The 13,877-nt window shown below is 48.8% G+C and overlaps 1 protein-coding gene across 2 annotated transcripts in view; it reads left to right on the top strand.

The window, feature by feature from the left end:
• WBP11 (WW domain binding protein 11) overlaps window positions 1–13,877 on the top strand; it is a 130,196-nt gene that overhangs the window by 19,796 nt on the left and 96,523 nt on the right. For both annotated transcript variants that reach the window (XM_029590471.1, XM_029590470.1), the window contains one exon: window positions 2,103–2,196. In XM_029590471.1, the coding sequence (XP_029446331.1) occupies window positions 2,103–2,196 (94 nt within the window). The remainder of the gene's footprint in view (window positions 1–2,102; window positions 2,197–13,877) is intronic.

The following is a 13,877-nucleotide window of genomic DNA, read 5'->3' as shown; positions in this document are numbered from 1 at the left end:
GACTCACCCCGGGAACCATCCAGTTACGCACGGTTCCGTCATTCCTCCACAAAGTGATGTCGCACTTCCATCTCAACCAAACCATCTTGCTACCATCGCCAGATGAGCATAAGAATTCGGAAGAGGCTCGCAGTCTACGCCATCTCAACGTCGGCAGACTCCTAGTCCGATACCTTGAATACTGAGTACAATTCTGGTCGCCGCATCTCAAAAAAGATATAGTTACGATGGAGAAGGTACAGAGAAGGGCAACCAAAATGATAAAGGGGATGGAACAGCTTCCCTATGAGGAAAGGCTGAAGAGGTTAGGGCTTTTCAGCTTGGAGAAGAGAAGGCTGAGGGGGGATATGATAAAGGTCTTTAAGATCATGAGAGGTCTTGAACGAGTAGATGTGACTCGGTTATTTTCACTTTCGAATAATAGAAGGGCTAGGGGGCATTCCATGAAGCTAGCAAGTAGCACATTTTAAAACTAATCGGAGAAAATTCTTTTTCACTCAACACACAATAAAGCTCTGGAATTTGTTGCCAGAGGATGTGGTTAATGCAGTTAATGTAGCTGGGTTCAAAAAAGGTTTGGATAAGTTCTTGGAGGAGACGTCCATTAACGGCTATTAATCAAATTTATTTAGGGAATAGCCACTGCTATTAATTGCATCAGTAGCACGGGATCTTCTTAGTGTTTGGGTAATTGCCAGGTTCTTGTGGCCTGGTTTGGCCTCTGTTGGAAACAGGATGCTGGGCTTGATGGACCCTTGGTCTGAACCAGCATGGCAATTTCTTATGTTCTTAAGTTCTTCAACAATATGTCCACAATGGCTTTTTGACGAGAATATTGAATGGCTGAGGTCACTGCAGGGGTATATCTAAGGTGACGTCAGCTTGAAACCTGACTCCATCTCCATCTGCTTGCAGGGGAGCACATAACCCATTGGTCCTGAGTCCATCTGTCTACACTTAAGGAAAACAAAATTAGGTAAGTAATTTCTCCATTTTTCCCAGTTCATTCACTCCCCCTTCCCTATGGTTCAATCACCCCCACTTCCTCCCCACCACAATTTCTATTCTGTTTTTTCATGCCTTTAAACTCCCCCCCCCCCCCTTCCCCAGTTGATCCCTGGTTCACTGCCTCCTGGCCCCACCTGCACCCCCTCTTTCACCAACTCCTATGACAGCAACAGGAACAAGAAGAGAAGGACAGTCTTGCAACTCCTCCCACATGTTCTCCTTCCTTCCCTGCTGGGGTCTGAATGGCTGCTTTGAACCATGTGGAGATAGGAGAAATGTACCATTCACTGCCATCAATTTTGGGAGCCAGTGGTTTGTGAGCTGTTATTGCAATTTTTTCGATCAGGTACTCATTGGGGGGAATCGTTTTTTGTACATTTCTCTGTACCCAAGGTGAACCCCTGCTGAAGTTTCTTGTTATAGCAGGAGGTTAGTTGTTTCTTTTAATACTCGTTGATGACTGAACACGCTGTATCCAGAGCCCCCCCCCACATGAATCAAAATGTGCCGTTCAGGCCCTGGCAGGGAAGGAAGGAGGAGGCGTCAGGAGGTGCAAGGCTGCCGTCCTCCTCGGTGAAAATAATAGGAACCAATGAGTGAGGGGATATGGGTGGTACAGGGGTAGGGTAGATTGTGCTGCCACAGCCACCGATTGGTTTTTTCTTCGGGGAAGGCAGGTAGGAAGGAAAGAGGGGAAATATGCCATTCACTGCTACCAATGCTTTTGAACGGATCCTGGTCTCCCATGGCATTTAGGTCAGGATTGGCCAATTCCATGACAAGGGCTGAATTTTGTGGCCTTTACCGTGGCTGTACAGTCGCGGGAGACCAGGATCTCTGGCTATATCTGGTTCTCCTAAGAACTGTAATTGTTATTTTAGCAATATGTCTGTTACTGGCCATCCATGGAGCAGGAACCTAAGCTGAGAATAAAAACCAAGGCTTCCACTGGTTCATTGCATTGGCCACATTTTGATGAAGCTTTTTAAGTTTTAAAATCCACCTGTGTTGGTCCCTTTTGTAAGGTGTGCTTAAAGCTGTTATAAATCTGGAGTTATCTTAATGATTTCTTGTCTTCTGATCTTCCCTCAAAGAACAAGAAGCAGCGAATGATGGTGCGAGCAGCTGTGCTGAAAATGAAAGATCCAAAACAGATAATCCGTGACATGGAGAAACTCGATGAAATGGGTGAGAAGGGAGGATCTTCTTGGGTTGGGGGGAAGTAGATCATATTTTGTAATGAGAGCGCCTTATTGGGGGATGTTATTAAACTCACAGGGTCATTTATCATTTCATGATAGAGCCTTAACGGGCGCGTTAACGATTCTTGTTATATTTTTCATCCATTATAATGACTACAAATGTTTAGAGATGTAAATATTACTATGAATACCTCAGAATGTTTGTTACAACACCCCAACCCCACCCCATCTTCCGAAACCCACCCTGATTCAAAGTGCCCCTCTACAGTGGTACATATATAAAGCATGTCAGACTGACTCTATATAGAGGCGCACGCGTGCTCTCTCTCCTGTAATACCCCCCTGCGGTGTTTTATTCAGCACTCAGAGAGAAAAATAGTGCAGGTGCAATAAATTTATTGCACTTTGTGGAAATTGCCTATCAGTGTGGGAGCAGATAATTAACCTAAGCACGCCCTTTTATTTATTGCAGGCACTATTTTCTCTATATTTATAGCATTTTGATAAATCTGGGAGTAAGTTTGGGTAGCAGGACACATTGAACTGGATGGTGAGTAATCCTAAGCATAGTTTCAGCAAATTTGCTGTTACCTGACTCATGCCAAATGATCCTGCCACCTAGTCATACTCAGGATATGAGGAAAATCCAATTTATCATTAAAATCATCCATTGTACCTGAAGACTGGAGGATAGCAAATGTAACCCCAATATTTAAAAAGGGCTCCAGGGGCGATCCGGGAAACTACAGACCGGTTAGCCTGACTTCAGTGCCAGGAAAAATAGTGGAAAGTGTTCTAAACATCAAAATCACAGAACATATAGAAAGACATGGTTTAATGGAACAAAGTCAGCATGGCTTTACCCAGGGCAAGTCTTGCCTCACAAATCTGCTTCACTTTTTTGAAGGAGTTAATAAACATGTGGATAAAGGTGAACCGGTAGATATAGTATACTTGGATTTTCAGAAGGCGTTTGACAAAGTTCCTCATGAGAGGCTTCTAGGAAAAGTAAAAAGTCATGGGATAGGTGGCGATGTCCTTTCGTGGATTGCAAACTGGCTAAAAGACAGGAAACAGAGAGTAGGATTAAATGGGCAATTTTCTCAGTGGAAGGGAGTGGACAGTGGAGTGCCTCAGGGATCTGTATTGGGACCCTTACTGTTCAATATATTTATAAATGATCTGGAAAGAAATACGACGAGTGAGATAATCAAATTTGCAGATGACACAAAATTGTTCAGAGTAGTTAAATCACAAGCAGATTGTGATAAATTGCAGGAAGACCTTGTGAGACTGGAAAATTGGGCATCCAAATGGCAGATGAAATTTAATGTGGATAAGTGCAAGGTGATGCATATAGGGAAAAATAACCCATGCTATAATTACACGATGTTGGGTTCCATATTAGGTGCTACAACCCAAGAAAGAGATCTAGGTGTCATAGTGGATAACACATTGAAATCGTCGGTTCAGTGTGCTGCGGCAGTCAAAAAAGCAAACAGAATGTTGGGAATTATTAGAAAAGGAATGATGAATAAAACGGAAAATGTCATAATGCCTCTGTATCGCTCCATGGTGAGACTGCACCTTGAATACTGTGTACAATTCTGGTCGCCGCATCTCAAAAAAGATATAATTGCGATGGAGAAGGTACAGAGAAGGGCTACCAAAATGATAAGGGGAATGGAACAACTCCCCTATGAGGAAAGACTAAAGAGGTTAGGACTTTTCAGCTTGGAGAAGAGACGACTGAGGGGGGATATGATAGAGGTGTTTAAAATCATGAGAGGTCTAGAACGGGTAGATGTGAATCGGTTATTTACTCTTTTGGATAGTAGAAAGACTAGGGGACACTCCATGAAGTTAGCATGGGGCACATTTAAAACTAATCGGAGAAAGTTCTTTTTTACTCAACGCACAATTAAACTCTGGAATTTGTTGCCAGAGAATGTGGTTCGTGCAGTTAGTATAGCTGTGTTTAAAAAAGGATTGGATAAGTTCTTGGAGGAGAAGTCCATTACCTGCTATTAAGTTCACTTAGAGAATAGCCACTGCCATTAGCAATGGTTACATGGAATAGACTTAGTTTTTGGGTACTTGCCAGGTTCTTATGGCCTGGATTGGCCACTGTTGGAAACAGGATGCTGGGCTTGATGGACCCTTGGTCTGACCCAGTATGGCATTTTCTTATGTTCTTATCATGAATTTGTTCCAGCTGTATCATACAAGAGCAAGAGAGGTGTATAAAGATGCTGCTTTATGGGTAGAAGGTCAAATTGTAAGCTTGTGGTCTCTAAACATGACCAATGGGGCTTGCAAAATTGTTTGCAAACCTCAGAAATGGTTGAGTTACAAGGATTAAATCTAAACTTGAAGAAATCTGGTTCTTATACTAAAATGGGAAAAACTAAATGTATTCTTCAAGGACAAGCAGGGGCAATCCTCACAAATGGGTGACATTATCTGATGAAGCCTAGCCCAGAACTTTTATGTCAAAGTTTCTAGAACTTTTCTGTGGAGTCCACCAGTCACGGAAATTCACACTCCTTCCTCGGGAATTTTCTGTGTCCCATCTGTCAGGAGTCACTCATCGCAGGGCCCTTCAGTCTTTCTCCTCTTCCAGTTATTTTTAGGTTGGTTTTTCAATCAGTTCTAATTTTCCATTTTTTTGGTCCTTACTCTGTGCACCATCCCTGAGTGCATCTTTCATAAGTAGTTCTTGAGTGTTTTGATTTTGCTTCATTGGTTTTCTTTCTGGTTCCTCTTATGGATAAGTAGACATTTGGCTTCAAACAATGCCCTCTGTGTGGCAGCGTCATGCCTTTCGTGGATCCCCATAATAGATGAGTTCTGTGCCTAGGGGCTAGTCATAGCATCCGGCGTTGTCATCTTTTATTGGGGGGTGTAAGTCCAGCGTTGAACTCATGGACAAGCATTTCGGGCATTCTGAGTCTGGCCCATTGGAATCGGCATTGGAGGCAGCAATATCGATGGACCCAAGAGCTGCATTGGATGCTAGTGGTGCATTAGCATCGAGAGAGCATCTAGTCCCCTCTCAGCATTGAGCACCAGAAAAGACTGGGGAGATGGACCACCTTCTACCTCCTCCCACCCAAAGAAAGCAAAGGGTTTGGCATTTTCAGCTCTGGCATCAAGGAGTTCCAATGTCAAGCATTAGGTGAAGGCCAAGAAGCATCTGCATTGGTCTTTATCAGTGCATGATGCTGAGAGTGGGGACATTCTGGCTATGGCCATGAATTCTCTGAAGCGTGCCCATGGAGAGGAGGGCTCATACTCTATGTATCCTGAAAATTGAGACTATGTTCAGGGGTCCAGGAATCTGCCATCAATACAACTCTAGTTACTCAGGAAGACATGGCCTCCCAACCTGTGTTGGCATCGACAATTTTCAAGAAGGAGCTGGACAGGAAGATCTAGCAGACCTGGGACAAAGCTCTGTTGAATTTGTGCCAATGCATGGAGTGCTTTAGTGTCGATGCAGACCATTGTCAAGCTAGAGGACTTAACAGCTGCCTGGCAGCCTAGTACCAATGACTGTTACCAGAAGGGAATTGAGGTCAGTGTCCGTTTCTCCAGTAGTGATCTCCCTCCCATCACATGGGAAGCCTCTCTGAGCACCAGAGTTTATCAGGATCTATGTTCCTACAGGTAAGTGCTCCCCTTCGGAAAGTCTTGTCTGCTCTATGTGCAAGATCTGGGTACTTGCCCCACAACCTGCTTGGTCTCTGACTGTTCCTGGGGGTATGGCAACAGATCTGGAAAAGAATCAATATGTCTCCCCCCCACCCGACCATTCTTGTCTACCAGAAAGGAAAGAGTCTCCACCAGAAGACCTCTCCTTCACCGGTTGAATCTAGAGCAGTGGTTCTCAACCGGTGTGTCGCGACACACCAGTGTGTCGCCAAGAACACGCCGGTATGTCGCTGCGCCCCCTCTCGAGCAAAATAGGTCCTCCGCCTGGGCTTAAAATGCTGATAGCCCGGGTGTAATCCAGCAGGGGACAGCTGGAGTCAGCGGCACCGGCATGCTCTCTTCTTCCTGAACACCCCCGCAGCCCGGAAGAGGAAGTAGTGAGCAGCGGGTGCGTGCACGGGAAGAAGAGACCATGCTAGTGCGGGCAGCGTCAGCACGAAGAAGAGAAGAAAGGCGCGGCCAGAGGAATGAGCAGCGCGGCTCGGAGAAAAACGAAGAACGTCATCAACCCCCGCGGCCGATGGGACTCCTTTCTCCACGAGGGCTGAAAATGAAGTAGGTTGCTGCTGCCTTTAGGGTTAGAAGTGGAGGAGGCTGCTGCTGCCGCTAGTTCGAGGGAGGGGGGGGAGAGTGAGTGAATGAGCAAGCATGTGTGTTTGAGATCCTATGTGTGCGTGTGTGTGTGTGAGTGAGAGCATGTATGTGAATGATTGAAAGCCTGTACATGTGAAAGAGCATGTGTGTGGCTGAGAGCTGGTTTTTAGGTGAGGGAGCATGTGAGTATGTGATTGAGAGCATGTGTGTAAATGAGAGAACGAGAGAGAGCATGTTTGTAAGCATGCGAATGAGAGTCTGTGTGTGAGAAAAAGACAGCATGTATGTGTGTGATTGTAAGCCTGAAAAGATAGACAGCATGTGTATAAATGTGTAATTAAGAGCCTATAAAAGTAAGAGAGAAAAAGCACGTGTATATGTGAGCGATTGAGAGCCAGTGTGAGAGAGAGAGGAGAAAGTTGCAAGCAAACCATCCCTCCTCCTCCTAATTCAGAACAATCTCAGGGCCCCTGGATATCAAACGTTCCCAGGTATGCAGAGCAAAAAATTTTGTATCCTTATTATTTTTCATTACTAGGTCTTTGTGTCTGCTATTTTGAAATATTTTATTGGTATCTAGAAATTTTTTTATATGAGTTTTTAATTATTGGTTCCCTGTACGTACCAGGATCAGTCCAGATGGTGGGTTATGTCCCCCGTCCAGCAGATGGAGTCAGACAAAGCTTCGGAGGGTGCTGACATATCAACCAGTGCACCCTCCCTAGATCCTCAGTATCTTTCTGACTCCAGCAGATAGGAGTAGGGGAACCATGTGCTTCCCCTGTTTGGTGGACTTTTCTCCACAATTCTATTTTTTCTTCTTCTGTTCTCAAGGTTGGATCAAGTTTGTTTAAAAAAAAAAAAAAAAGTTAGAAGCTCTGTGGGGGAGTTTTCTCATTGCTTGAAAGCAGTGCTGTGTGAGCACCTTCCCTTCCCCCATCCCTCCTTCGGTGGGGTAAGTGGCTCCTTCGGGCTTTTCTGTTATTTTTTTCCTGTTTTCTCCTACAGGTTCTAGCCTCTTTACTGTTAGGGTGGTGGATGCTGGTGGTGCCAGCCCCTCCCCCCCTCGCCGTGCTTTCCCCTGTGGCCCCGAGACGCGCAATCCCGGGGCCACCTCAGCAGAGAGGCACATTCCTCTGCTGTCACTTGCCGGGGATAAGGGTACAGTAGAGGCATCTTTCCCGCTCCCCGCGGCGCTCTTCGTTTGTCGGCTCCGAGCAGCTCACCTCCCTCCTCTCCCCCCCCCCCCCCCCCCCCCCGGTCGCCCCCGAGCATGCTACAGGCCCGCTGCTCAGCATGCGGCGGCCCGGGGTCGCAAGGGTCACACGAGGGTCTTTGTGAAAGGTGCCTCCCTGGTGGGGAGGACACCTCCCTGCTGCGGGATAAAGCTTTTTCGCGCGCTCCAGCGCGTCGTGGACTACAGGAGCTGGCCCCGTCCCCGCTTTCAGTTGGAACGGTGACCATTTTGGAAGCAGGGGACAATGTGCAGCAGCCATCAGGAGATGCAGGAGAGGATTTCTTTGACATACCCCCGGGCCCCCCCCGCGTTCTCGGCGGAGTTCATTGTGCTTATGCACAATGCTTACCTGCAGCGCCTGGAGAATCCTAGGGTTTCCAGGTTCGAGCCACTACCAGCCAAGGCTCCCCGGCTATCGGAGACACCCATGGGGGCCCAGGGCACTTCGGGGGGGGGGGGCACCAGGGCCAGACCAGGGGGCACCCAGGATACATTTTGCCCTCCTCTCGGGGGGAGGGGCAGCCCCTCTCCCGGATCTGGGGGGAGATTCGCCGTCTTCACTTGGGGATGATCCGCTCCTCGCTAAGCAACTGGAAGGAGATGATCTGCGGGTCCTTCACATCTTTCAAAAGGAGGAGCTAGAGGACCTAATCCCTCATATCCTGCAGGAGCTGGACCTCAACCCTCCCCTAGACCCCCCAGGACCCTCCGCGCCAGTCGTCGCCTCTTCTAGCAAGAAAGGGGATCCAGTTCTGGCTGGCCTGCGCCCCTCATTCCGGGCCTTTCCCACCCACGCCACCTTCCTACAGCTCCTGGCCAGGGAATGGGATACTCCCGAAGCCTCCCTCAGGGTCGACCGGGCGATGGAAAAACTTTATCTGCTTCCAGAGGACTTCCTGGAGCTCCTCAGGGTTTCTAAGGTGGATTCAGCGGTGTCGGCGGTTACCAAACGGACTACAATACCGGTCACTGGTGGGACGGCCCTGCTTGACCTCCAGGATAGGAAGCTGGAAGTCTACCTAGAGAGGGTTTTTGAGGTCTCGGCCCTGGGTGTTTGCACTGCCATTTGTAGTTCTTTCGCACAGAGGGCTGGACTCCGTTGGGTCCATCAACTTCTCACCTCCCGGAACTACCGCCGGAGGACGCAGTCCAAGCGGACCGCCTGGAGGGCATCATAGCCTACGGAGCAGATGCTCTGTACGATCTGCTCCGGGTCTTAGCATGGTCCATGGTCTCTGTGGTCTCGGCAAGGCGCCTCCTCTGGCTTCGCAACTGGTCGGCAGATTCCTCTTCCAAATCCAGCCTGTGATCTCTTCCTTTCAAGGGCAAGTTTCTCTTCGGAGACGACCTTGACCAGATCATTAAGTCTTTGGGGGAAAATGCGTTCCATTGTCTGCCCGAGGACTGCCAGCGGCCTAATCGGTCGTTCACTTCTTTCCGGAGTCGGCCCCACGCTCAACGCCGCTATCATGGACCCCGGCAGACAGTGCCCCGGGCTCCATCCACCAGAACACAGTCGTGGCCCCGTTCCTTTCGTGGATGCAAACCACCCAGGGAGGGGGCTCTGCAAGAGGGAGTGGGTGAGCCTGATACCAGGCTCACCCACTCCTCGACACCCCCCCCGGATCAGAGGACGACTATCCCTCTTCTATGAGGAGTGGGTTCAAATCACCTCGGACCAGTGGCTCCTAGACATCCTAAGGAACGGTTATGCATTGGAGTTTGCTCGCACCCCAAGGGACAGATTTCTCTTCTCACCGTGCGGTCCGAGTCACAAGCGACAAGTTGTGCAACAAACCCTCGACAGGCTCCTGGATCTCAGGGCCATCTCGCCCATCCCCTCCGGAGATGTAGGTTCAGGCCATTATTCAATCTACTTCATCGTACCCAAAAAGGACGGAGCCTTCCGCCCAATCTTGGATCTCAAGGAGGTCAACAAGTCCCTCCGGGTCCTTCGCTTCCGAATGGAGACCCTGCGCTCCGTGATCGCGGCAATATATCAGGGAGAGTTCCTCGCCTCTATGGACCTGACGGAGGCCTATCTCCACATTCCAATCCGCAAGGCTCATCAGAGATTTCTGCGTTTCAAGATTCTCAACCAGCACGTTCAATTCCAGGCTCTCCCCTTCAGATTGGCGACCGCACCGCGGATGTTCACAAAGATCATGATTGTAGTGGCAGCGGCTCTCCGACGGGAGGGAATCCTAGTCCATCCCTACCTGGACGATTGGCTCATCTGGGCGAAGACCTTCTCCCAGGGACAGCGGGCAGTCTCTCGGGTCGTTCAACTCCTTCAATCCCTCGGCTGGGTGGTGAACTTCGCCAAGAGCATTCTTAGGCCTTCGCAGCATTTGGATTTCTTGGGCGCGCGCTTCGACACAGTTCAGGGCAAGGTTTCCTATGCCTGGACAAGGCGCAATCTCTCCGAGACCAGATCCAATGCTTCGCCGCGCTTCTGGAGCCCACCTCTTGGGATTATCTGCAGATCCTGGGATCCATGGCCTCCACCATCGATCTAGTTCCATGGGCATTCGCGCATCTGCGTCCCTTACAAGCAGCACTACTCTCGCGCTGGAAACCGGTATCGCAGGACTACCAGCTCGTTCTCCCTCTCCCCTCGATTGCCAGATCCAGCCTCCTTTGGTGGTTGGATTCACTGCATCTCGCACAAGACACCTCGCTCGAAATGCCGGATTGGGTGGTGGTCACCACCGACGCCAGCCTGACTGGTTGGGGAGCAGTGTGTCAATGGAGCTCCGCCCAGGGGCAGTGGACAAAGGCGCAAGCCACCTGGCCAATCGCCTGGAAACGAGGGCGGTGCGTTTGGCGCTTATTCATTTCCTGCCTCTCGTGAGAAATCGAGCAGTGCGGATCCTGTCGGACAACGCGACCACTGTAGCCTACATCAACCGCCAAAGCGGAACGAGGAGCCGACATGTGGCTCTCGAAGCAGCCCGCCTGATGGTGTGGGCAGAGCGGTTCCTCACACGCCTGGCAGCTTCCCACATCGCAGGCGTAGACAACGTTCAGGCGGACTACTTGAGCCGACAGACTCTGGATCCCGGGGAGTGGTCTCTCTCCGAGGCAATGCAGCTCCTCATCAGTCGCTGGGGGACACCCTGCCTAGACCTCATGGCGACGCCTCAAAATGCCAAGGCGCCACGATTCTTCAGTCGCAGGTGGGAACACGGGACGGAGGGCGTAGACGCACTAGTCCTCCCCTGGCCGGGTAATCTCCTCCTCTACGTATTCCCACCCTGGCCTCTAGTGGGCAAGGTGCTACGAAGAATAGAGATACGTCGGGGGCCCGTCATCCTGGTAGCCCCAGAGTGGCCGCGACGACCGTGGTTTGAGGACTTGCTCAACCTCGCAGAGGACGGTCCGCTGCGCTTCGGACATCTTCCTAGTCTACTCCATCAAGGGCTGGTATTTTTCGACCAGGCAGAACGCTTCTGTCTTGCGGCCTGAAGGTTACCCTGATGCGGTAGTCTCAACCCTTCTTCAGGCTAGGAGGACCTCCACTTCGGTCGCCTATGTGAGGGTCTGGAAGGTCTTTGAGTCATGGTGCACTGACCACGACACTCATACTAGCAGGGTTTCAATACCCCAGGTCCTCTCATTCCTACAGGACGACCTGGACAAAGGACTCGCCTACAATTCTCTGCGAGTACAAGTTTCCGCATTGGGTTCATTCATTCAGTCAACCGATCACCCTTCTCTCTTGTCTCATCCGGATATCACCCGTTTCCTCAAGGGGGCGAAACATCTACGGCCTCCGGTCCGGGACCCTTGCCCCTCTTGCAGTCTTAACCTGGTCCCCAGGATTCTCGCAGGTCCTCCTTTTGAGCCTCTTCGCCACACCACCATCAAGGACCTCACCCTGAAGACAGTCTTCCTGGTGGCCATTAGCTCCGCATGCCGCATCTCGGAACTCCAAGCACTCTCGTGCAGGGAACCATTCCTCCGTTTACGGACACCAGGGCATCCTTACGTACAGTGCCTTCCTTCCTTCCCAAGGTGTTCTCAACTTTCCATGTGAATCAGACGATAGAGCTCCCATCCTTCGCAACCGGCGAGCCAAGATCTCTTCGACATTTGGACGTGAAGTGCAGCCTAATCCAAAACTTGGAAGTTACTAACGACTTCAGGACTTCCGACCGCTTGTTCGTCCTCTGGTCGGGGCCACGAAAAGGGTCGCAGGCCACAAAGACCACGATCGCGAGATGGCTCAAGGAAGCAATAGTGACCGCATATGTCGATGCGGGTCGGACTCCTCCAGTGGGGGTCAAGGTCCATTCACTCCATTCACAGGCAACCTCCTGGGTGGGATCCCAGTCCGTCTCATCTCAGGAAATTTGTCGGGCTGCGACTTGGAAGACACTGCATACCTTCGCAAGACATTACCGTCTGCATCTACAGTTGCCAACCTCCAGATACTTTGGCGACCGGGTCATTCAAGCAGGGCTTTCAGGGGCCCACCCGATTTAGGGAAGCTTTGATACATCCCACCGTCTGGACTGATCCTGGTACGTACAGGGAAAAGAAAATTACTTCCTTACCTGCTAATTTTCATTCCTGTAGTACCAAGGATCAGTCCAGACGCCCTCCGGGTTACTGCTGGGATACTGGGGTTTGCCTGCTCGATCTGCCATTACATTGCTATTTTTGGTTTTCTGTTGGTCTTTCGCCTCCGTTCCTCGAAGCTGTTCGACAGTTCTCTTTGCAAGTTGCAATTGTTAGTATCACTTGATCTACTTTCAGATACACTTGATCCAATCCTTTCTAGTTTGTTATTCTGGCTTTGATATTCTCTATACTGAGGATCCTAGGGAGGGTGCACTGGTTGATATGTCAGCACCCTCCGAAGCTTTATCTGACTCCATCTGCTGGACGGGGGACATAACCCACCGTCTGGACTGATCCTTGGTACTACAGGAACGAAAATTAGCAGGTAAGGAAATAATTTTCTTATATTCCATTCATCCGCTGTTTTGAAATAATCTGTTCTTTTAGTTAGAATGGTTTTATTTATTTATTTATTTATTTATAGTTTTTTATATACCGCCGCTCATCAAAGATATCACGTCGGTGTACAGTGAACAGGAACTTACGCCGGAGCGTTATACATTTAACAGGATTAAATAAGCATTATACATTTAACAAAAGTAAGAATATATATATTTGAACATAAAACAAGTAGAATCTTTTAAAACAGAACTATCGTTTAGGATTAACTGAGCTGAGTTAAACAGAGCTGGAAAGTAAAGGGATTTTAGGAAATTAGGTATGAGGTTAGGGACAGGTTAGGAGGAGATGGAGTTATAATTAGGAGTGATAAGAGAGGGGAGAAAGCACTTCAGGTGCAATTAAGAGCAAAAGTATGGAATGGTATTTACAGTAAGGACATAAAAAAGGGGAAATTAGAGATAGTGTAGAGAAAAGGGGGTGTTGGGTAAATAAGGCAGGGCATAAAAAGGGGAAGAAAGACATATATATTTCAGGTATAGGCATGTGTAAATAACCATGTCTTGAGTTTTTGCTTGAATGTTTTGGGAGATGGCTCAAGGCGCAGTTCAGTGGGCAAGGTATTCCATAACAATGGGCCGGCAAAGGAAAGCGCTCGTGCTTTGGTGGAGGCATGGTTATATATTTTGGGTGAGGGGGTCTGTAATGTGGCGAGGTATTGATTTCTGGTAGGTTTAATAGAAGTTTGAAATTGCAGTGAATTATTAAACCATTTCATTTCAGGATTGTGGAGGGCTTTATGGATCAGTGTTAATGTCTTGTACTGTATGCGATATTGAATGGGGAGCCAGTGAAGGTCCTTCAAAACTGGCGTAATATGTTCCTTTGAGTTTGTGTTGGTAAGGATATGGGCTGCAGTGTTTTGCAGAATTTGTAAGGGACGGATGGCATTTTTAGTTAGGCCTAGGAGGAGTGAATTGCAATAATCTGTTTTGGAAAACAACATGGCTTGTAAAACTGTCCGGAAATCAGATGCGTGAAGCAAGGGTTTCAATTTTTTGAGTGTATGTAATTTGAAAAAACATTCTTTAAGGATTGCACTGATAAATTTTTTGAGGGTCATTTGGTCATCAATAATGACCAAATAAAATCAGTAG

Source organism: Rhinatrema bivittatum, chromosome 2 (assembly GCF_901001135.1).
Source record: "Rhinatrema bivittatum chromosome 2, aRhiBiv1.1, whole genome shotgun sequence".
In the NCBI taxonomy this organism is placed as follows: Eukaryota; Metazoa; Chordata; class Amphibia; order Gymnophiona; family Rhinatrematidae; genus Rhinatrema; species Rhinatrema bivittatum.
This window is presented reverse-complemented; position numbering and strand designations above follow the sequence as displayed.